The following is a 22,185-nucleotide window of genomic DNA, read 5'->3' as shown; positions in this document are numbered from 1 at the left end:
TCCCTCTATTCTTTCTTCCTTCTGCAGATTCTTGCTGGATCTTCCCTGTAGGTATCTTCATTCTCTTTCTACCTCAGCCTAAACCACAGCAGAAGTGAAAACTTTTTACCTTTTAAAATCAGCTAAAGAACAGCCACAATAAAGACACTACCTTCCCTTTCTCAATTCTGAAGAAAAACAATGAGTCTTTATAGTAGAAAGAGCATTCAGGCTGTGAAGGATAAAAGTTTTCCTTTAAAAGGACCATATATAAAAAAAAAAAACGCTTCGTACAAGTTAGAATTAAGCATTGGGAGCAGACGGAGTGGTTATTTCCTGAGCTGGCAATTTCTGAGACATCAGATGTAGTTTAGCGATGAAGCTTGAGTTTGTACTTTCAGTGTGTACCTTGGGTACAACAAGTACCCTGTACGTAGCAGAGCCACTCCCCTGTGGTTTTCGTACTTTAACTTCTTTGTGGAAGGCACCCAATAACAGATGTATGTGAAATGAAACTGTCCTCTGCTTAGAGGATCCAGATCACGTTTAAATTGTGTGTATTTATCAACAAGCCTGTCAGAATCCCTCTTCATTCATTCCTACAAAATGCTTTTCAAAAAACCCTTGGCTTACATTCAAGCATGTGTCCCATTCATTTCCGTGTGTCCCACATAGACGATGGAAACTCCCAGGGGCAGAAATGACATGCTAATTCTTCTTAGAGCCCTGAGCATTATCATAAAAAATAGCTGTTTCTTTTAACTGTTTAAGAAGAAGGAAGTGATAGTTTAGCTGAAAAGGTAACACAAACATAAGATGGGCAAATCATGGCTTAACAGCAACATTTATTGAAGAACAAAATTAAGTTGCCTGTAAGCTGAGTTGGAATTAACTGCATAATGGGGCTGGGGAAAACTGTCAGTGCTTTCTTGAACTACGTTAATAGAAGTATAGTGTTCAAAACAAGGGCGTGCTCGAGCAGTAGGCCACACTGCTCTAAGCTATGTGCCACTAGCCTAATCAGGATAGATTGTGGCTCGACATTAAGAACAGCTAGAGCTATATGAAAACAGATGGTCTTGGGGGAGGTTATGTCATTAGATCATTCAGAACACTTAATCGCTCCTCACAGTGCACACCCCCATTTCACAGATACGGTTACAGATTGGAGAGGCGATGTGAGTTGCAGAGAGGTATTTGCCGAAATAGAAAGAGCATGCGCCTTAGGGTCAAACAGCCGTGGTTTTGCATGGTTCCTCTACTTCTTGGCTATAGATTTTAAAGCAGCTTATTTCGTTTTTGAACAAACTCATTTTCCTTTGAATCTGTTTTCTCACTAGTAAAAATGTGATTGTTAGAAGGATTAAATAAAATGTATTGTGAGTAATAGACACACACTAGCCACAGAATAAATGTTAGTTTCCTTCCTTGCAAAGGTCAGTCAGTAAACAGCAGGTCAGGCTAACAACCCAGGTTATCAGATTCCCGGGACTTTTTAGAGGCATCCCCTTCTTTAGATATGCCAGCATTCTCTGCTGCATGGCCCTGGAAGCACTGCTGCCACCATACTCACCATAAGTGACCAGCACACTGCATAGGTGGCGAACGCACACAGTAAGAATTGAGATGGGGGCCTGTTGGCTTTCAAGAACTTCAACGTCCTTTATACCACAGTGACCACGTACAGGAAATTGGCAGGCTATCCTCTATAGCTTTGAAAACCCAATTCAGAAAGTAGATATATACTCCGTGCTTTTGCTTATATGACCAAGTCCAAGTCCATCTTTCCAGAAGGAAGTCTGGCCTATTCACAGAATAATTATTATAAAATAAGTCAGGTTTTCTTTCTTTCTCTTTCTCTATGATCTTGGTGAGAGAAAAGTGGAAGTGTTGGTAGACCTGTAGTCCAGTGAGGTTTGGCTGTTAAGTGTGTACGCAAAAGTGAACCTCTAACCTTCATGTCTGAACTCTGCCCCAGCTAAGCAGAGCAGTGTAAATGGTGAAAGGCCCCTAAAGACTGTTACTGGCTTCAGTCTGTTTTTATAAATGGTATGGAAGAAATATATAAGTAGGCATTGTATACTTGCTTCTGTGGTTTACTATGTAGTGAAGTTGTAAGCAAATGAGAACTGACTCCAAGGACAAAGAAAATCATGAGTTGACAGCAATGTTGCAGATGAGTTCAAGGTGCCATAGTTAGTGTGTGGACTATCCAATTTGTATCTCTCCTTTATATGTACAACTTCACTTCTATCTCAAGAATCATTATGGGCTGTTCTCAAGCAGGCAGCTTTGGTCAAAAAGTCTAAAATACTATACTTTATCAAGAAGGGAATTAGCATACAACAGAAAATATTTTACCTGTTTTATAGACATCAAAGCTGTGTCCATAAAAGTCACAGTGTATCCATAAAGATCCATGTATCCTGAGAAACCATGAGGTCATCACTTCCATGCTGACAAATGGATGAATGGATACAGATGAATGTAGTAAGACAGATAGATAAATAATAGACACAATAATGGTAATGATAATTTAAAAAATAAATCATGAAAAAAGGTCTGAATTATCAAGGTGATTGAATCTTTGCCACAAAAAGAACAAGCTAAAGAGATCAACACTTTTAATCTGAGAAATACAAAGCAAAATAGAAGATATTCCAGTGGCATTTTTCACAGAAATAGAACAAATAATCCTAAAACTTGTATGGAACTACAAAAGACCCTGAATAGCCAAAGCAATCTTGAGAGAGAAGAACAAAGCTGGAGGCATCATGCTCCCTGATTTCAAACTGTATTAGAAAGCTAAAGCAATCAAAACAGTATGGAATTGGCAAAGAAACAGACACACAGATCAATGGAACAGAATAGAGAGCCCAGAAATAAACCTGTGCATATATGGTCAATTAATTTATGACAAAGGAATCAAGAATATACAGTGGGGGAAAAACGGTCTTTTCAATAAATAGTGTTGGGAAAACTGGACAGCCAAATGCAAAAGAATAAAAGTAGACTACTGTCTTACGCCATACACAAAATTTAACTCAAAATGGGTTAAAGACTTGAATGTAAAACTTGAAATCATAAAACTCCTAGAAGAAAACATAGGTGGTAAGCTCCTTGACATTAGTCTTGGTGACGAGTTTTTGGATCTCATTCCAAAAGCAAAGGCAACAAAAGCAAAAATAAACAAGTGGGACTTCATCAAACTAAAAAGCTTCTGCACAGGAAAGGAAATCATCAACAAAATGAAAAAGCAACCAACTTAATAGGAGAAAATATTTGCAAATCATGTATCTGATAATGGGTTAATATCTAAAATATATATAAAGAACTCAATAGCAAAAAAAATCCAATTAAGAAATGGACAATGCCACAACTAGAAAGACCACAACTAAAAAAAATATACAACTATGTACTGGGGGGCTTTGGGGAGATAAAGCAGAAAAGAAAATAAATGGACAGAGGATATGAACAGACGTTTTTCCAAAGAAGATACACAGGTGGCTAACAGGTACATGAAAAGATGGTCAACGTCACTAATCATAGGGAAATGAAAATCAAAACCACAGTGAGATATCATCTCATGCCTGTTAGAATGGTTATTAATAAAAAGACAAGAAATAACAAGTGTTGGCAAGAATGTTGGAGAAAAGGGAACACTTGTGCATTGTTAGTGGAAATGTAAACTGGTGTAGCCACTATGGAAAACAGTATGTAGGTTCCTGAAAAAATTCAAAATATAACTACCAGATGATCCAGCAGTGGTACTCCTGGGTATTTATCCGAAAAAAACAAAAGCTAATTCAAAAAGATATATGCACCCCTGCGTTCACTACAGCATTATTTTCAGTAGTCAAGATGTGGAAACAACGTAAGTATCCATCGATGGATGAATGGGTAAAGAAGGTGTGGTAGATATACACAGTGGAGTACTATTCAGCCATAAAAAAGAATGATATCTTGCCATTTGTGACAACCTGGATGGACCTTGAGGGCATTATGCTAAGTGAAATGAGTCAGACAAAGAAAGACAAATACTGTATGATCTTACTTATATATGGAATTTTAAAAAAAAACAATAATAACAAGCTCATAGATATAGAGAAGAGATTGGTGGGGGGTGGGAGAAATGGGGAAGGTGGTCGATAGGTACAAACTTGCAGTTATTTTACAAAATAAGTCCTGGCGATGTAATATACAGCATGGTGACTATAGTTAATACTATATTGCATATCTGAAAGTTTCTAAGAGAGGAGATCTTAAACGTCCTCACCACAAGAAAAAAAAATTTGTAACTATTTATGATGATGGATGTTAACTAGACTTATTGTGGTGATCATTTCACAATATATACAAATATTGAATGGTTATGTTGTACACCTGAAACTAATACATTTTATTTATACCTGAATTTAAAAATGAACTTTTAGCCTGGGAAACAAAAAGCAAAATAGTAGATGTGGTGAAATTTTCAGAGCCCTGAAGGAAGTAGGTGAGATCATGTGGGTCATCAGATTTGGAATACCACAGAGGCTGGGGGAGGAGAGGAAAGGTGGCACAGATGAAGATGTTCTGTTTCCTACATGGAACTCACAGAGTTTGTATACAGTTTTTTAAGTTAGATGAATTCAGATGTGTTACTACCTCTGAAGGAAGGAAGAAAATGATTTTTCTTTTCTTTCCACAGTGCTGTGACCTATTCTGGAATCCATCTCTTGAGATGCTTTATAGCAGATATAACAGGAAATCTTAAGACTCATTGCTTCCAGTTCAGCTGAAGACAAAATTCTTTATGCCAATGGGAGTTAAACACTGAGAGTTTCAACATTGTTTTAAATGTTTTGTGTCTATAACTTGCAGAAGGATCACGTGAGCTTTAAAACTTGCATCTTCCAGAAGCAAGAATGTATTTATGCCTGAGGGACAAAAGGTTTATAAATGATTGAATTATGCTGTTCCTTAGAACAGATGCTAATAGTTTTTCCTGTTTTAACAAATGACAAACAAGAATATGTAGAAGTCTATAACATGAAAACCTGTTTACTACTGTGTAGAGAACGGTTTGCCATGTTACTTACTGGGCTTTTGTCTTTTAACGAAAATGTCTATTATGTAATTTCTATATCTTTTTAAATATTAAAATGGACTAGGTAAACAAGGGGCTACTTTTCTGTTCAGCAGATAAGCAGGTTGAACATAAATGCTCTTATGTATACCTATAATTTATCTTTTTTCTGAGTCCTTATTTGAAAAAAAAAATTAATCTTGAGGCCAGCCCCGTGGCATAGTGGTTAAGTTCGTATGCTCTGCTTCGGCAGCTCAGGCTTCATGGGTTCCAGATCCTGGACACAGACTGACACAGCGCTCATCAAGCAACACTGTGGAGGCGTCCCACATACAGAATAGAGGAAGATCGGCACAGATGTCAGCTCAGGGACAATCTTCCTCAAGCAAAAAGAGGAAGGTTGGCAACAGATGTTAGCTCAGGGACAATCTTCCTCACATAAAAAACAAAAATTATTATTGATAACATTTCAGTCAGTCCATGGAATGGAAACACCAGTCATTTCAGGCCAGGATCAGTCACTTTCAGGCGAACACAGGATTCAGACTCAGAAGACCAGAATTCAAGTTCCAGTTCTAATATTTATTATATGTGGGACCTTGCCGAAGTTACTTGATTTCTCTGAGTTTCATTTATATTCTAACCTCACAAGCTGTACAGATTAAAATGGTATGATATGTGACAAGGACATCTGCATGTTTGTAAAGCAAAACCAACCCAAGGATACAGCAAAATTCACAGGTAGATTTATCACAGAAAGCATCCTGTCATGGGGGAGGTAACATTTTCTCTAGTGAAAAATAAAAAACAAAAACTAGTTTTTAAGTGAGAAAACTGATTTGTACAGGGCAAGAAAGTTGATGAGACAGTTTAGAATTGGCACGTTAAGATTCAGAATGGAAAGATAAAGCCTGACTTTGAACTAAAGTTAATAGAAAAGATTTCTATGAAGATGCTACTGACCTGTTCATGTAAGTGGTTTAGCTTTTCAAAGTAAGGCTGAGTATTCAAAGATCACAGCGATAGGACTGGATAAAAAATTAACGCTGTAAAACAGTTTTGTGTCTTTTTCAGAAAATTCAATTCTGAATATATTTTCAGTTGTTTTATAGTTGATAGCGCTGGTCTTTTCTAATCAGCAGTGTTTTAAACTAAAAAACTTTTTATATAGGCATTGGGTGACAATAGAATTATCTTAGAAGTTATCTTTCTGCCTGCCAGTGTTGCTTTACTGCTTGTCTTAGCTTTGGTTCTCCTAAAAGCAGAGCCCAAGACAAAAGCTTGCACACAGTTTATCTGGGAAGTGATCCCAGGGAAGAAAGAGTGATGGGGAAATGGAACAGAAGGGAGGGAAGCCAGTCAAGGATGCATTGATGCATTGAGTGCCACAAAGGCACTAGTGTGTGATCTTGAGGGACATTCTGAGGAGCCTGATGAAATATGCCTCTGAACCGTCTGAAGAGGGGAGAGGGCAGCCCCACAGCTCCTCCAAGTTGCACATGCCCAAGTGCCAAGCGGTTCCTGCAGCCTGTCAGGAGCCAGGGGGCAGGAAGTGAGGGCCCCAGAGCGGGAGGCAGGGTGCAGTTGTCCAGTCCTCCTTGACACTGGTTCCCACACAGGAGCTGAAGATAGAAGGCTAGGAGGGTCTGAAGAGACGCATGGGAGGTCCCACCACACTGCTCTTACAGATGGCCTGACCTGTGTTCTAGTGCCAGCAGAAGTGATGAAACTAGTATTCACTATGATGATACTAACAATAGTTTCTAATTTACTAGTTTAGTCGTGGTTTTGTATAGTTTAGATTTCACTATTAAAAACTTAAAACATTTGAATTTAAGTTGTTTGGGGAAATTTAACTGATACAGAATACTACATTCCTTATAAATTATCATTTTGTGGACACATGTGAAGCTTTTTACTGTTTTTCCCAGAATCGTAAGGGGCAGGAGATGGGAGGAGGAGATGAAAAAACTTACTCCAAGGGAACATTAATGAAGTAGAAAAAAACGCTAGGCTTATAGTCAGTCCAGGCTTTATATATTACCCCCTTGGACAACTCACGGAACCACTCTGGTTTTTCCAGTGAGGGATAATCTCCAAAGTCTCTCTCAGCTGTAAAAGCTTATGATTCTTGAACAATACTGCCACTTCAGATGAAGGAACCTAAGCCCAGGGAGACTTACCAGCTCGGGGGAGTCATATGTGAATAAAAGAAGCAAGACTGGACCTTAAATCTTAGAATCTTAGAAGCTGATGGCTGTTTCCAGACTTGTCATGAAGGAGATCTCCTTGATATTGTCCATATTTTAAGGCACTAAGTAGCTACTACAACTTGGTAGGAAACCAGGAGGAATATAAATGAAAAGTGACTAGAGGTAAGAGCTCACTTAAATCAGGATGTTTAGCAGGGCTTCACCTGGCACATAGAGTCAAAATCTGACTATTCTAGAGTCAAATACTTGTTGATTAAATGACACAAAGCTACTATAAATGTTTATTGAACGGAAACGAATTTTCTGCTGTACAGAGTTGCACTAAAGCTGCTCCTCTCTGAGTCCAAGTGGTACTTCCAGACCTTTCCAGATCTCAGCGGTTCCACTTACAGCAGGACACCGGACCAGTCTGTTAATCACTTAAAAGTCTCACATATGAGCATCTAAACTCCCATTAAAGCAAAAATATCATCAATGTCATCTGTCTTCTTCATGGTTCCTGATGTATTATGTTTATTGATTTGTATCACTGTCCGTGAATCAGCTTCATTTTCATCGCTTCCTGTAAGATTTCCATGAATTTGTTTCTCCTTAGTCGGTAGGACAGGACGTGAAACTCTGCCGCTGAGGAGGTGCTTACTGTTAGGGTAGAAGTCAGTTCTATGAACTGTGCAGTGAGAGGGTCCCCGTTTACTGGTATCCGTAGCACTCCTTGTCTCTGGAGGGGACGGCTGAATTTCCTTTAAAAGAGTCGACTGCAACTTTCTCTGCAGTTTCCTCTGTCTCAGTAAAAATTTATTCTGTGATCTTCTTTGTCTCAGATGATGCTTTGAAGTTTTGATACCTGAGCCACGAAGAAGGCAGTTGCAAATGGATGTTTTTATGCACTCTAATTTCTTTGGCAAACTTTAAAGGACAGAGAGAAAGGAAAAATCTGAGACTGTTAAGATGCAGAAAAACGTTCTCAAAAACTTTTAATTTGTCTCCTTTTTACCCTTCCAACAGAAAAGTACACAATTTATCTACAAGTCCTACGCCTGTATACAACCCCAAAATCATGATGAAAAATAAAGAAATAGGAGCTTCAGCCCATATCTGTATGTTCAGAGCACAACTTCCCTCTGATTCAGGTTGTAGGCAAATGTGTCCCCGTTATGTTCCCAAAGTAAAGTAGCTCCTGCAGCTGCCTCGTAAGGGGCTGAACGCTGAGACACCGCCTCTCTCCAGTGCTGGAGCTTCTCCCTGATAACTGCTCATCTGTTCAGAAGGTAGTAGGAATGGAGCAGGAGAAAAGATGTATCACAGATAGAAAAATCTGCCAGGATGTGTTAATTCATTTCTGGATGAACAACTTCATGTTGTAGAAGGAAAAAGGAATAAAAGTGAAGAGGGAGCGTATATAAGAATAAGAACACGGGGCTTCTGGCATAGACAAACCGACAGCCTTGAGCTACCCTAATTGTGATTCATTTATCATCTTCAAGTTTGGGAATTCAGAATTCAAAGCTGATTATTTTAGGAGTTTTGCTTCTGAATAGGGGACACTGCCACAAGGTACAGCAGAACCTTGATAACTACCTCACTGTTGGTGATTGTCAGATTTCAAAAGATTAGCATGGGTCTATACTTCCTACCCCACCTCTCTCCCCTCTTCCTTTTTAAACAAATAGAGAACTTTGGGAAGCCCATTATAATGTAGTAATTCATGAGCTGTTTCTAAACATTTTTCTTGTCTTACTATAAGCTGTGACTTTATTTATTTATTTATTTTTGGTGAGGAAGATTGGCCTTGAGCTAACACATGTTGCCAGTCTTCCTTTTTGCTCGAGGAAGACTGTTGCTGAGCTAACATCTGTGGCAGTCTTCCTCCATTTTGTATGTGCGATGCCGCCACGGCATAGCTTGATGAGTGTTGCATAGGTTCGTACCCAGGATCTGAACCCATGAACCCTGGGCCACTGAAGCAGTGTGGGTGAACTTAACTACTCACTCCACCAGGCTGGCCCCTATAAGCAGTGACTTTTAAGTGGGGAGAGGGTAAGTGTACCTCCCCATTGAAATGGAAATGGAAAGAATGAAAACAGAAGAATCCGAAGATCTGAACTGAATTCTAGATCTCCAGCTCTAACACCCTAAGCAAAATCTTCATTTCCTCATCTATAAAATGGGAATGACACTGCCTACCTGACAGAGTTATGAACATAAGTAAATTTAAAATGTACTAAAATATAACAACTGAAACCTCAAAACAGGGCACTATGAAAGAACACTATATTTTTGTGGCGTACAGAATAACGGTTTAACCAAATAAACAGCAGTTTGTTAGCCTTCTCATTAATTCTTAATTCTTACCACCTCTACCTCATCTACCCCTGACTTTAAACCCAGTCTTGAACAGAACAGCTCAGGCTGAGTTTCCACTCTAAAAGAGATCCCTTTTAGATGGCTAGAGGCCTTTAGGGGACCCCAATGTAAAAACCGTTCCAGCAATTCATTCCTTAGGAATACTTAACTTCTCCCACCACTTTTAATCAAAACTTTTTACAAAACTCTCACTATATATCAAATTTTTTACTACAATGGGAATATCTTTTCCATAAATTTTAAAAGAAAATTCAACAAATTTTAGACAAAGTGATTCATCCATGGGAACCATTTAGAAAACCCTGAATCGATATACGTCTGTAACTATAGATAAGAAATGATGGCGGATGCACAGAATATTTCTTGGAGGATACATAAGCTGGTCAGAATGATTGCCTCTGTGAAGGGGTAATAAGGCATCTTTATAGCCATTTGTGTCTGAAATTGTTACCATGGGCATCCATTATTTTTTCAATAAAAATATAAAACCCTAAAGTGTCTAACTTCGTGCACTGGCTCACAATCAAAGATGGCCATCTTTACACAGTTCTGTGAATGCGAGAGAGGAAGAGATCAACACATGCACAGTCTAGCTCCCATGACCGAATGCCCCCCGGGCTCTGACCCCGAGTCTGGCTGGGCCTGTGGGAGGCAGGCACCTCTGCTGCTGCTCTCGCACCCTCGCCCGCTGCGCTGAGGCTCTGGGCAGCTGGGCCACCCCTCCGGCTAGAGCTCAAGCCCTGTGAGGATTGAGTCTGTCCTACTCGCACCTGTACCCAGGCGTGGCCACAGCACTCCTGATACTCTCTGAACCGACAGATGGAATGGTGAAGAGGACAAAGGAATAAACCCAATTAACCAAGTTGTTCTTCCCAATGCTACAGCTTTGCCCAACAAAAGCAGCAAACAAAACTGCAGTGTGACTAGATCCCACTTTTAGCCCCCTCGGGCTACTGGACACCCCATTTTAGAGAAAGCTGACTCGAATATATACACTTTTGCCCTAAATGACAACAGACAAAGTAAAGGCATATAATTTTTGTAATATACCCACCTATAGCCTTGAGCTTCCACGTGTTTAAGCCGGTTACTTTTAAGAAGTTTGTTACCCAGAAAGGTGGCCTGAGCCTTGAGTTTTCTGCTCCTGCTCCACAGAATTGCCTTTTGGATTTCTTTAGAAAGTTGTGTAAAAGTCTCAGCTTCTCGGAATCTTTGCACAAAGCTTTTGGCACAAGGAGTTCCTGTCCCTTTCTGAGAAGAATGTTTGCTTGCCTTCAGTTTGGATTTAGAACATCTGAACTCAGAGCTGGTTTCCTGAAATATGGAAAGGTAAGAAAAATGTATTAGATTTGTTACTGACTTGTAAATACAAGACAACAGAGAAAAGCTGACTCATAGTCTATCAGAATGTGAAATCCATCTTTTTAAAAGAAGGAAAACTTTTTTGAAAGCTCACTGCACTTTCCTTTTATCTTAAAAAGCTTAATTTTTTATCCACTGCTTCTAACAAAATTTCTTTTCCCTCTATGGTACAACAGATCTTATCTGTAGCTGCATTCAGAGGAAACTTAATATAAATATTCTACCACATATCTATTTAACCTACACAAAAGAATAAAACTCCACATGATTAAATACTGGGCAAAGCCAATATTCCCTATCTGGTGGGAAAAAAGTCAGTGAAGAGCCCTGTTCCTCTACGCCACTGGGCTACCGCATCTTGTTTTTCACTTATTTCTATGACCCTGTCACCCTCCTCACTGATGGATCATAAATGTTACTAAGACGTGTGAAAGCAAGGATGATTGCTCAGCATATGTTAAAAGTGCTTAACCGAGCAGCATTTCCAATTCCAATTCAAGCATCCTTTGATGTGGCACCTTTGTCTCTTCAACCCCATCTTTCTATATCAAGTGAAGTTTTAATTTTACCAACTCTTACTGTTTATGAAAATATGCCACCTACTAAGTCTGCTTCCATCCTTCATTGAAAGCTCACCTTCTTCCAAATTCCTCACCCTCAAGAAGAATGTAACAAAGTAGGAAGTATAAAAGTAGAGACCCATCAATACTTTGTGTTGGTGATTGATAAGGGTGACCTAAAAGTAAGCTGAGCATATTAGTGCTAATTGCTAAAAACGTGGTAGTGATTAGTCACGAATAAGAGGGAAGCTGGCCACCAGCTCACCTAGGAACAGGTGGACGGACTGCAGAAGTTTCAAGGGTCACAGCGAGTCATAGTTCTTGACACAGAGTTGACAAAACTATTTGGGGACTGGTGTCATGGTAAAGAACAAAGACTAGGAAACCAGACTGCCTGCGTGCAAATACCAGCTCTGCCTCGTGGTTGCTGTGTGGCCTGAGCAAGTTTCTTGTCCTTTCCATGCCTCAACTTTCTCATCTGAAATTTGGAAACAGTAATAATAGCAACTATATCACAAGGCTTTTGCGAAGATTATATGAATTAACACATATAAAGAGTTTCGCATACACCTAGCAAAGAGTAAATGTAATATAAGTATGAGCTATTATTATTATTACTGTTACTAATATTCCTCTCTCTGGAACTCATGAATTGGATGGAATATAAATGCAGGCTGGAAACTTGTAAATGTTCAAAAAAGTACACTGACTTATTAGAAATTATTAAGAATTCTTAAGAGAATGGAAGAAATAACCCATGAAGGAAACCAGAAGAAAACAATTTTGAGAAGACAGGGTAACAGAAGTCAAGCAGTTACCGGATGCAAGAGGGTGACTCTGATGTACTTATCTGTTGTTAGGTCCAGAACAAAGAGAATTTACAGACACTGACTAAGAAGAGGAATCAGGTTAAAGTTGAACCCTGACAGAAGAAAGAAGTAGAAGCTTCATGACAAAGGATGAGGATGGTAACGATGAAAGTGGCTAAAAACATCGAACACTGATTAAGTGCTTACCGTACTTCAGACTCTATGCTGAACACTTTACATGCATTAAAACTGGCACAAGCCTATGAGGTACATACTATTATTAGAAAACAGAGGTATGGACAGGTCAAGAGACTTACATAAGGTGACACTGGTATAAACCAAAGCCAGGACTCAAACCATTTGTGTGTGACTGCAAAGCCCATACTCTGAAGCTGCAGTACAATCCACACTTACGATGGATCCTAGGGTGACTTTAAAATTCTAGCAAAACTCTTGGTAATATGTTTCTGAAGGCCTTCTATTAACTGATAAACTGGATCCACTCAGACCCCTTGGGAAGGCCTCTATGCATTCAGAGGCATAGACTGAGAACTAAGATGGCGCTAAGCTTACAGCTGGGGATGAAACAGAAGTAAGATTGAATCTCTTGCCTTGGTTAGTGGCATCTAGTCTACAGATCAGAAATCATAAGCTGTATTAAAATGAGCCAGACAAACCTGAACAGCCCTATGTTTCAGCTGTTTGCAGAAGGCCCTCACATCAAATTCTGATGACTTTTCTGTGGAGAGGGAAAAATCACAGATACAAAAACTTAAGCATAGTATTTTCAAATCAAAAAATTAAGTGCATGACAACATTTCTTGCCAAATTACTACAAAAGAAATAAAGGGAACTAAGCAAGCAAAGAACTAGGAAGTAACAGCAGAAACAAACAACTTAAAATGCTCAAGCTTAGAAAATGCTGGTATTACCATACCTCTCTAAAGATAATCAATGTGAGTTAAAATTAAGAAGAGAGAGACCAAATTTCTCCTGCACAATGCATGATTATAATTTCAAAAGTTCTTTGCTTTTTTTTAAATTAGAGTATGCGCTATATCAAAGCAAATTACCTTTGAAGATTTTCTTATTCTTTACTGGCTGCCCAAGATCCACACTGTTCTGTATATTGATCTTCATTTGTTGAGCCTTTTTGGAAATTCTAAGTAAAGTTTCTTCACTGGACCTCGGTGATTGCTCTTTTGTTAAAAACAGTTTATTTAGCAATTTAGTTACTCCTTTAGCTGCAAAAGCTGTAGGCATTTCTTTCTTAAAGACTTCAAAATAGGGCTGTCCTAAAAATTCAGCAATATCAGAAGGAAAGGTGAAATCTTTGAAGTAAGGCAATGGTTGAATCCTAGAGACCTCCTGAAGCAATGCAAACAACGGCTCATATAAAGAAACCAGCCTTTTTAAAACGCCTTTATACAGAACCCTAGAGAAAGAAACAGGAGCTCGTGAATTAGCCAGTAATTACAATTTGCAGATTACATAAAACCACAACAGAGTCAAAGCTGAAAATAAATGCCCATCAAATCTGCCACTATAGATAAAAATGCTATAGTGCATATTTGCAAATAGCCAGGTTAGTCCACCCAAAAAGAAAAATCCAAGTAAAACATATTACATAAAACCAAATAAAGTACTCCATGAATTGATATCTCAAAGGGTGTGCATCAAAATCTTAAGTGTGATTTTATCTAGGTGGTGAGATTTTTAGGCAAATGTCAGGTTCTTCACATTTTTTCCTATTTTTTTAAATTTCTTAAAATAAGCATTGTATTATTGTCATAATCAGCAAAAATTAAAGCTATTTTCATTATAAAAAAGAATAAGGAAGGTTTGACATCTTAAAATAATATGACTAGTAATTCTAACATTGTTACCTCTAAGAATAAGCAAAATAAAAAACAAGATTGGAAACAGAACTTGAGCTATCTAGGTTAAGATAGCAAAGCAAGGTTTTTAATATCCAGAGAGAATTTTGTACTTTTTGCTTTTAGTTTTCATTCAAATTAGAGCTAATCATCCCAATTGTTTAAAATGGCCCAAAATAGGTCTCCTTATAAATACAGGCTGATTCTGAGTCCAATTATGCATCAAATAAATTTCATAATATAAGTTGAGAGATGCCAGAGAAGCTCTTTGGTTTGCAACTATTCCCAGTGTTCTTTACATCAACTATCCCTCAAAAGGCAGTGGTGTTTCAGGTGGAAGAAAAGAATCTAGAGCCCATACAGAAGGTTATTGCCGGTAAAAAGTGGAAACCTAATAGCAGAAAGAATCAAATGATACAGCCTGCCCAGGAACACTCATTTTAAATGGGCCAGTTGCTGTATCATTACAGCAATCACTTTTTTATTATTATTTCAGTTGCTAATTCTAGGAATTAACTTGCTTAATTGTTTAGTGTGGAGATGATCTGATGACTTCAGATTCAAAGCCTAGTCTTTGACATAACTCCAATCCACCCCAAATAAACTCTGATCAAATGAAGAAATGGAACTCCCACACCTTCAGAATCCCATGGGAAAGCAAATATGAAAACTACTAACGAGAAACCTAGGCTGAGTTAGAGATGAAAAAGAAATGAAAAGATTTCAAAGGTATGAACATACATACCATAACCTGCTCACTATCCCAACCATCACAAGGTTTAAAATAATGAATTCTTGCAAACCTAGGTGTTTCACAGTCAAGCTGGAGAATCAAGTTAAAGTTGGAAAATGAAACCAAAGTGATTTGGATTTTTAAGTGAACATCTATGAAAGAAGCAGACTGGAAGTAGAAAGAGTTTTCTTGAAGGAATTAAAGCCTTAAAACATGTACTATGTAAGTCATGGAAACTTAAAAATAAAGTAATATACACTCTGCTAGAGCTCTCATTATTAAATTTAGTTTCTACGATTAAGAATTTCTAACTATCAGGGCCAGCCCAGTGGCGCAGCAGTTAAGTTCACACGTTCCACTTTGGCGGCCCAGGGTTCGCCGGTTCGGATCCTGGATGCAGACATGGCACCACTTGGCAAGCCATGCCAAGTAGGCGACCCACATATAAAGTAGAGGAAGATGGGCACAGATGTTAGCTCAGGGCCAGTCCTCCACCAAAAAGAGTAGGATTGGCAGCAAATGTTTAGGGCTGGCCTGGTGACACGGTAGTTAAGTTCACATGCTCTGCTTTAGTGGCCAGCGTTTGCGGGTTCAGATCCTGGTTGCAGACCTACACACTGCTCATCAAGCCATGCTGTGGAGGTGTCCCACATACAAAATAGAGGAAGACTGACACAGATGTTAGCTCAGTGACAATCTTCCTCACCCCCTCCAAAAAAAGAAGAATTTCTAACTGTCAATGCCCTTAGGATAATACATGCTGGACAGAGACAGGCAGTCTCTGGCAATGGTTCTATCAGGAAATTCCTGGGAAAAGGAGGCCAAGAAGCAAAATTTTAAGAAATCCCCATGGGTTATAACTCCTACAGACCCCCTAGCTTTCAAACAGAAATACTATTAAATATACCCAAACAATTCCAATTCAGAAGAAGGTATTTCAGTTGATTCAAGGATACAGAAATGTCTTGCAGCAGCAGTCCAACAAGCGAAGTAACAACTTGCAGGCTCCCAAAATCTTCATCAACACCAATTCCACCACTGGTTGGCTGGGGATGACACATGCCTTGGTAGTTACAGGCTGATTTTCACTTGACAAAAAAAGAGTAGTACATTACTTTCATTCTGGAATATAAAACACTTGTATATCAGTTTTCAAGCACAGACTTGTTTTAAGCTCAATTTGTGGTAGTTATGCTGAACAATGGCTCACTGAAGTTGATCGACACTGATGCTTCAATAGAATCTATCATGACCCGATTTCAGTGTCACGCCAGTCCCTCCCACAGGCCAACAGAGGGAGACTACCCCAAATACCAGGTGCCCTTTATTAAAACACAATTCCTACAGCTGAGATATAACTGGTTATATCCCAACACCAAGCAGAGAAAAGTCCATAGGAAGATCAGGGCAACACACAAAGGCCCCAGCCCCCCACAAAGGCCATCACAAAGCAACTGGACCACTTACCTGGGAGAAAGCAACTCAGACATATCTTGAATTGAATCTTCCAAATTCATGCTCTTCAAACGTTTTAAGCATTGTTCAACCTGAAAGGAGAAGAGCAGCTCAAATCCATATGTATATAATACAGACAAGGCCACTAATGTGACAGGAAAACAAATCCAAAATTTCAAAGTATAGAAATACACTGAATACCACAGAATACCTTTTTTTAACGGTAAAGAAATCCATAGCCCAAAGTACTTCTGGTTAAAAATTTGAAATTTATCCAGCCAAACAAATTTCTCAAATCAAGTTATGACTAAGAATTTACTATATGCCAGGAGGTACTTGATAGTATAAGGGGGACAAAGTCAAGTATAAGGTTATTCTCAAGATTATAATTTTTCTGAAGCAACGTGATTTCTAATAGTGAAATTAAAACAAGACAGTAAATTATTAACTACTAAATTTCAACAGTCTATAAATGCCACAGAGATGAGGAAAGTGATGGATTTATTCACTTCACAAATGGATATTGAACACCTACTACATGCAAGGCATGCTGGGAAATAAAATGGTATATAAAACACTTCCCCATCTCTAGCTGCTAAAATCTAGTAGTAAAAAAAGAAGACATATAACATAATTAGTTAAATACTAAAACAAAAATAGATACGCCCTATTTAAAATTGCATCCCCCTCCGCACTTCCTCTTCCCTGCTTTATTTTCCTCCATAGCATTTATCACCATCTGACATTCGATTCACTGACCAATTGATTTGATTGCCTTTCTCCTCCCAACTATAATGTGAGCTCCATGTGGACAAGATATTTGGTCTATTTTGTCCACCACTGTAACTTACTACTTAGCAGAGTGTTGACTAAGCACTCAATAGTTTTTATCAAAAAAAAAAACAAAGGTAAGGGCCATCCATTATACAAAATGTGGTAAGAATTCTGTAGTCCTCAGGAAATGCCATGCAAAGGGCATGCATGGGACTGCCTCCAGACTTCACAGGGTGTGAAGGTCTGGATGGGCACTGATACTGGTGAAGATAGTATCTTGCTAGAGCTACATATATGCTACTAAAAATTAAATCAAAGTTAATCAATCCTAACAGCACCGTTTTCAGAGCAATGGAGACAACACAATCCTTAAATCCTCTGAGGTCAGCTGCTATCTTTTCCAATTTTTAGTTCTGAACACCATCCTTTGAGAGAAGTACTTACAAACCAAGATAGGAAAGCACCTGGCAACATAGTAAGCGACCTATGGTTCAAAAAAAAACAAGAGGGGAAAAAAAGACTTGAGAATTTAACAGGAATAGAGAACATGGAGGAACATAAGAACAATCTTCATATATTCAAAGGATGTCACACAGAGGAGGAATCAAGACTATTTTCTCTGTTCCTTGCAGAGATGTTACAGGGAGGCAAATTCCAGTACCTAGCCTTGGAAGGTAGGAAAAATAAATCTTAAAGTAGATGAAAGCTCTCTGTCGGTGAAGCAGATAGAATGGTAAGTCCTAGTAATGGTAACAGAGTAGCAGCAGCAGCATGAGAAATGTTTCTGACTGTAAGGTTGTGGGGAACCTAAAACACGTCCACAGATGACTGTGCCACAGTGTACACTGTGCTAAATGTCACAGAGAAGCACAAAGGGGAGGCCCCAATAGCCAAGAATCATAAAAAGCAAGGAGTTCAACTTCACTAATAATCAGAAAAAGGTACTTAAAATGAGATTGCCATTCTCTACACTCATGTTACCCTTGGGAGGTTGTTTATGACTGAGAGGAAGGATGGAAGTGGGACTTTGAGGATGTGAAGGCCTTTACAGGTAGAGACGGAGGGACCGGGCTTTCTAAACACACAGGACCAGGTGAGCAAAGGCTCAGGGGACGGAACGAAGGTGGTGAGCAGGGAACTCGTGAAGAGTGCAGGCTGCCTGGAATACGAAATATGGGAAGACCAGAAAGAAGCCTGAGCTAAGGAAAACTGAAGAGGCCAGATCACGGAGGATCTTGTGAGCCAAGCTAAGAGGTTTGGTCTTTGTTCAGGAGACAGTGGAGAACCATTAAAAATCAAAGCTGTGTTTTAGGATGATTCACCTGGCTTTGGTACACATGAATATACCAAAGTGCAGGAAAGACTGGAGGAGGAGAGATAAGTCAGGACAGCAAGACAACTAAAAGTTGGCAAGGTCTGAAAAAAGATGGCAGCCAGAACTAAAAGGAGGGACTAGATGCAGAGAATCTTATGAGTGATAACTGACTGGATGGGAGAGCTACATAAAAGGAACAGGCAGAGAAAACGGAACACCAAATTTTTCTGACTGGATAATTATTCACAACTTAGAAGCCAGGAGGAGAAATACGTTCAATCTGAGATAACAGGTTTGGTTTTGGAGCAAAAGACTCACAAGGAGATAAAAGCTGCCCCAGACAAGAAAACTTAGGGAAAGACCACGATCCCAGATCTTGCTTTGATGAAGAAATCTTCATCCTTTTTGCCTTAAGTAATGGGAGTGGGAAATTAACCAGAGAGCATGAATCTGTAAGGTCAGAGATTTTTCACCCCTGTATACCCAGCACCAGGCACAGTGCCTAGCACATGGGAAGTTTCAAAAGTACTTGCATAATTAACAAAATGAATGAATGAATGAGCATAAAAGGAACGCAGCTTAGAAGGTTCTTCTCTGTGGTGTAGCCCCTGCACTGCAGAGCCCAATTTTGTCTTAAAATCCAAAAATTAAATGAAACCACTTTATACCACAACTTGTTATTTACCCATTTACTCTAATATATTACAAATTAGATTGTATACCCCAAAATAAATAAACCACAACTTTCTTCTTTTTAGGATTTTAGGATTTTGATTTTGCTCAGGAGATTGTTTCTTAATCCAACACTTTGTCGTGATCGAAGATATAGTGATCTGTTTTTTGAAATGCTTTCAGAAAAAAAAAACGCCCAGGTAGACCTGTGGGCTGGAGACCTATAAATCACAAGTAATTTACTGAGATTTCTATAATAAAAAAATATTAAGTGGCAGTGTGATTTCCATCTTCATCAGGTAAACATGTGAGTCTTAAACACAGGGCTTCCTCCTTACCTGTTTGAGGGCCAGGTGGGGCTTGTGGCGGCCCATTCTGTTGTGATTGCTGTAGAGGACAGCACATAACACGTCTGTTTCTGCATCTAAGGTTTGACTCTTCAGTGACAGTGTGACAAGACAGCATTCTTTAATTACAGCTGCAATGCAAAGGTCTAAAGCGGAGATGTTTAATAAGATAATATGTATTTCTCCATTAAGTATATTATATAAAAAACACTGAAAAGCATCTTTCCTAATTTGTTTTAAAGAAATCAAGAACAAGTGAACATCATCAGCCTCAACTGTAAGAACATAATTAATGATTCTAAGTATGTGAGAAGTTGGAAGTCCAGGAAATCATTAAGAAAACATCTGTTAAACTCAAATGTGTATCTTTACACCACATTTTATCACGATTTTAATAATCTTTCTTATAAAGCCATTTGGTGTACACTTACACCTGAAGTACCTTGAGGGTGGGGCACTGCATACTTGTTTAAAACTCCCGTTTTGCTATACACATAAGCAAGGCAGAATGGATTAATTCATACTCTTAAAGTCAAAGGTTACTGTATTTGGGTACCAATTGAAGATAAGGATATACTCAGAAGAGAGAAACCACCTTGGTAGCTGGAAATTATATTATTTGATAAATGCCTGACTGAACACGGGGTGCCCAGCAGAATGAGATAAAAGCTGCCTGGTTCGTCGTCTGAAAGGTGTGAAGTAGAAGACGGGGTTAACGTGTTCTCCCTGGCACTAACGGTAGCACTAGCATCCGAATTGAAAGTAACACAAAGGCAGATCTCTACACAACGTGGAGAACTTTCTTACTGTCCCAACTATCTCAGGCCAGGATGGGTTGTCTTAGGATGGGGGGGGGGGGGGGGGGAGGGGGGGAGCTTGGTGAATTTCCACGCCTAATGGGAATCCTGGTAAGGAACTTCTGAAGGAAGAAGAGGGAAGATTAACCTGTCAGCTTCGTAGGATGGACGGATGAGGAGGAGAATGTGATAACTGGATAGATCATAAGTATTTAATACTAATAACCATCATGTGAGTGTTTATTTACTGTATCAGGCACTGTTCCAAATGCTTTACCTATAACGTTAACTCTTTCATTCCTCGAAACAGCCCTGAGGCAGATACTATTTTATACCCATTTGAAAATGAGCCGAGGCACAGACCGGTTAAATAACGACACCCCCTCCCGCCCAGCTCCTGCAAAGACCAGGATTCAAACCCAGGCGATCCGGCTCCCGAGCCAAGCTGCGAACTACCACGCCCTACTGCCTAATAACGGTAATACCATCATACAGTGGGGAAACGCTTTAAGAGCGCTTTCCCCGAAACGACATCGTTAGATCCTCCAACACCCGGCGACGGGTAGGGAGGACTAAACCCACTTTACAGGTAAGGAACCAGAGGCCCAGACAGACTGCGGTTAAGTCCAGAGTGCTCAAGTGACTGCCCTCCGCTCCTCGGAGCCGTAGGTGGGAAACAGGCCGCAGGGAGCACAAGGCCCCAGGCAGCACCAGCCGCACCCGCCTCTCTGCCCCTGGGGTTCAGCGAAGGACTGCGGTCCCAGAGTCCCTACACTGTCCCCGGCAAAACCCGGAGCCCGGCGGCGTGCCGCTCGGGGCCTCTTCCCGGCGTCCCGCGGGCTCAGGAAGTCCCGCCGCGCCGCGCACGTGCGCGGCCCCGGCCGGACACCTCCCCGCCCCCGACCCCGGAAACGTCTGCCTCTCGCCGGCGCCTCACTCACCCAGGGCGGCGCCGGGCGCCTGCACCGTCACGGTGCTGCCGCTCCCCGCCTTGGGGATCCGCACGCGATTCCACGGCTCCGGGCCCGGCGGCTCCGCTGCCATCTTGCGATGCGGGGAAGGGACTGGGAAAGGCGGAGCTGGGCGAGACCAAGTGGAGCGCCGGAAGGAGGGCAGAGGAGACGAGGCTGGGAGGCGGCGGGCAAGGGGCGGGGCGAGGCGGGCAAGGGGCGGGGCGAAGCGGGCAAGGGGCGGGGCGAGGCGGGCCCTCCGCGGGGTCTTGCCGCAGCGACGGCGGGCGGGAAAGCCCCAGATGGTCGACCAACCCTGGTCACCAGAACCGGACCGCGGATCAGGGCCACTTGGGAGAGTTTGGGGAAGAAACCCCATCCTGGTACTACTCAGTCAGAATGTCGGAGTAGGACGAGGAATTGCATTGTGTTTACGCTTCCCCACAGGGGATTCTGAGGCACCGCCAAGTTTGGGACTGCTTCACGGCATTTTACAGAAGTAGAAACTGAGGCTGCGAGTCGAACTGGTGCATGCACCCCTATCTCCGCCTCAGACATCAGGGGAAAGGGAAGCAGTGAAATAGAGGCTCATGCAAAGTGCGGCGTTTGTAATACAGAAAAAGTGACTTACTTTGACATAGTCAAGCTCCTCCGTCTTGAGCAGCAGCACCGCCATCACATCAAAGAAGCTTGGAGGCCGTCTGACTCCCTCAACCCCATCCTCTCCCAGTGTCCTAGACACACGGTGTTCCAAGTTCTACTGATCCTCACCTCGTTAATGTCTTTCTAATAGTTCATTAACCTTCAGCCACAGTGATGCCGTCCTACTTAAGTACGTAAGGCCCCAACCGTAACGTATTAGAGAGGTTGTTAGTGGTTTCTGGAGACACACCGTCAAGGTTCGAATTCC

At 40.5% G+C, this 22,185-nt stretch overlaps 2 protein-coding genes across 7 annotated transcripts in view; one reads left to right on the top strand and one right to left on the bottom strand.

Moving 5' to 3' along the window:
* The window catches only part of GTPBP8 (GTP binding protein 8), a 23,072-nt gene extending 7,844 nt beyond the window's left edge, over window positions 1–15,228 (top strand). Inside the window, exons 6-7 of one of the 3 annotated variants that reach the window (XM_070243829.1) lie at window positions 28–51; window positions 4,670–5,204. In XM_070243829.1, the coding sequence (XP_070099930.1) occupies window positions 28–51; window positions 4,670–4,760 (115 nt within the window). In that variant the 3' untranslated portion in view covers window positions 4,761–5,204. Of the gene's footprint in view, window positions 1–27; window positions 52–4,669; window positions 5,205–15,039 lie in introns of those variants that run through there. The other 2 variants (XM_070243830.1, XM_001502953.7) reach the window with 2 other exon arrangements.
* NEPRO (nucleolus and neural progenitor protein) lies at window positions 7,530–22,185 on the bottom strand. 4 transcript variants are annotated; one of them, XM_023623776.2, is made up of 10 exons: window positions 21,907–22,185; window positions 21,267–21,404; window positions 19,520–19,674; window positions 16,433–16,512; window positions 15,922–16,053; window positions 14,978–15,055; window positions 13,429–13,790; window positions 13,033–13,094; window positions 10,679–10,938; window positions 7,530–8,166 (listed from the first exon to the last, which is right to left on the bottom strand). In XM_023623776.2, the coding sequence occupies exons 2-10, from the start codon at window positions 21,367–21,369 to the stop codon at window positions 7,704–7,706; spliced, it is 1,695 nt and encodes a 564-aa protein (XP_023479544.1). In that variant the 5' UTR covers window positions 21,370–21,404; window positions 21,907–22,185; the 3' UTR covers window positions 7,530–7,703. The 4 variants fall into 4 exon arrangements, with proteins under 4 accessions (XP_023479544.1, XP_023479545.1, XP_005602037.1 ...); XM_023623777.2 differs by lacking the exon at window positions 21,267–21,404; XM_005601980.4 differs by lacking the exons at window positions 21,267–21,404; window positions 21,907–22,185 and adding an exon at window positions 20,474–21,212.

This window comes from Equus caballus, chromosome 19, assembly GCF_041296265.1.
Source record: "Equus caballus isolate H_3958 breed thoroughbred chromosome 19, TB-T2T, whole genome shotgun sequence".
Classification (NCBI taxonomy): domain Eukaryota; kingdom Metazoa; phylum Chordata; class Mammalia; order Perissodactyla; family Equidae; genus Equus; species Equus caballus.
The sequence above is the reverse complement of the archived record's forward strand: the minus strand, read 5'-3'. Positions and strand labels throughout refer to the sequence as shown.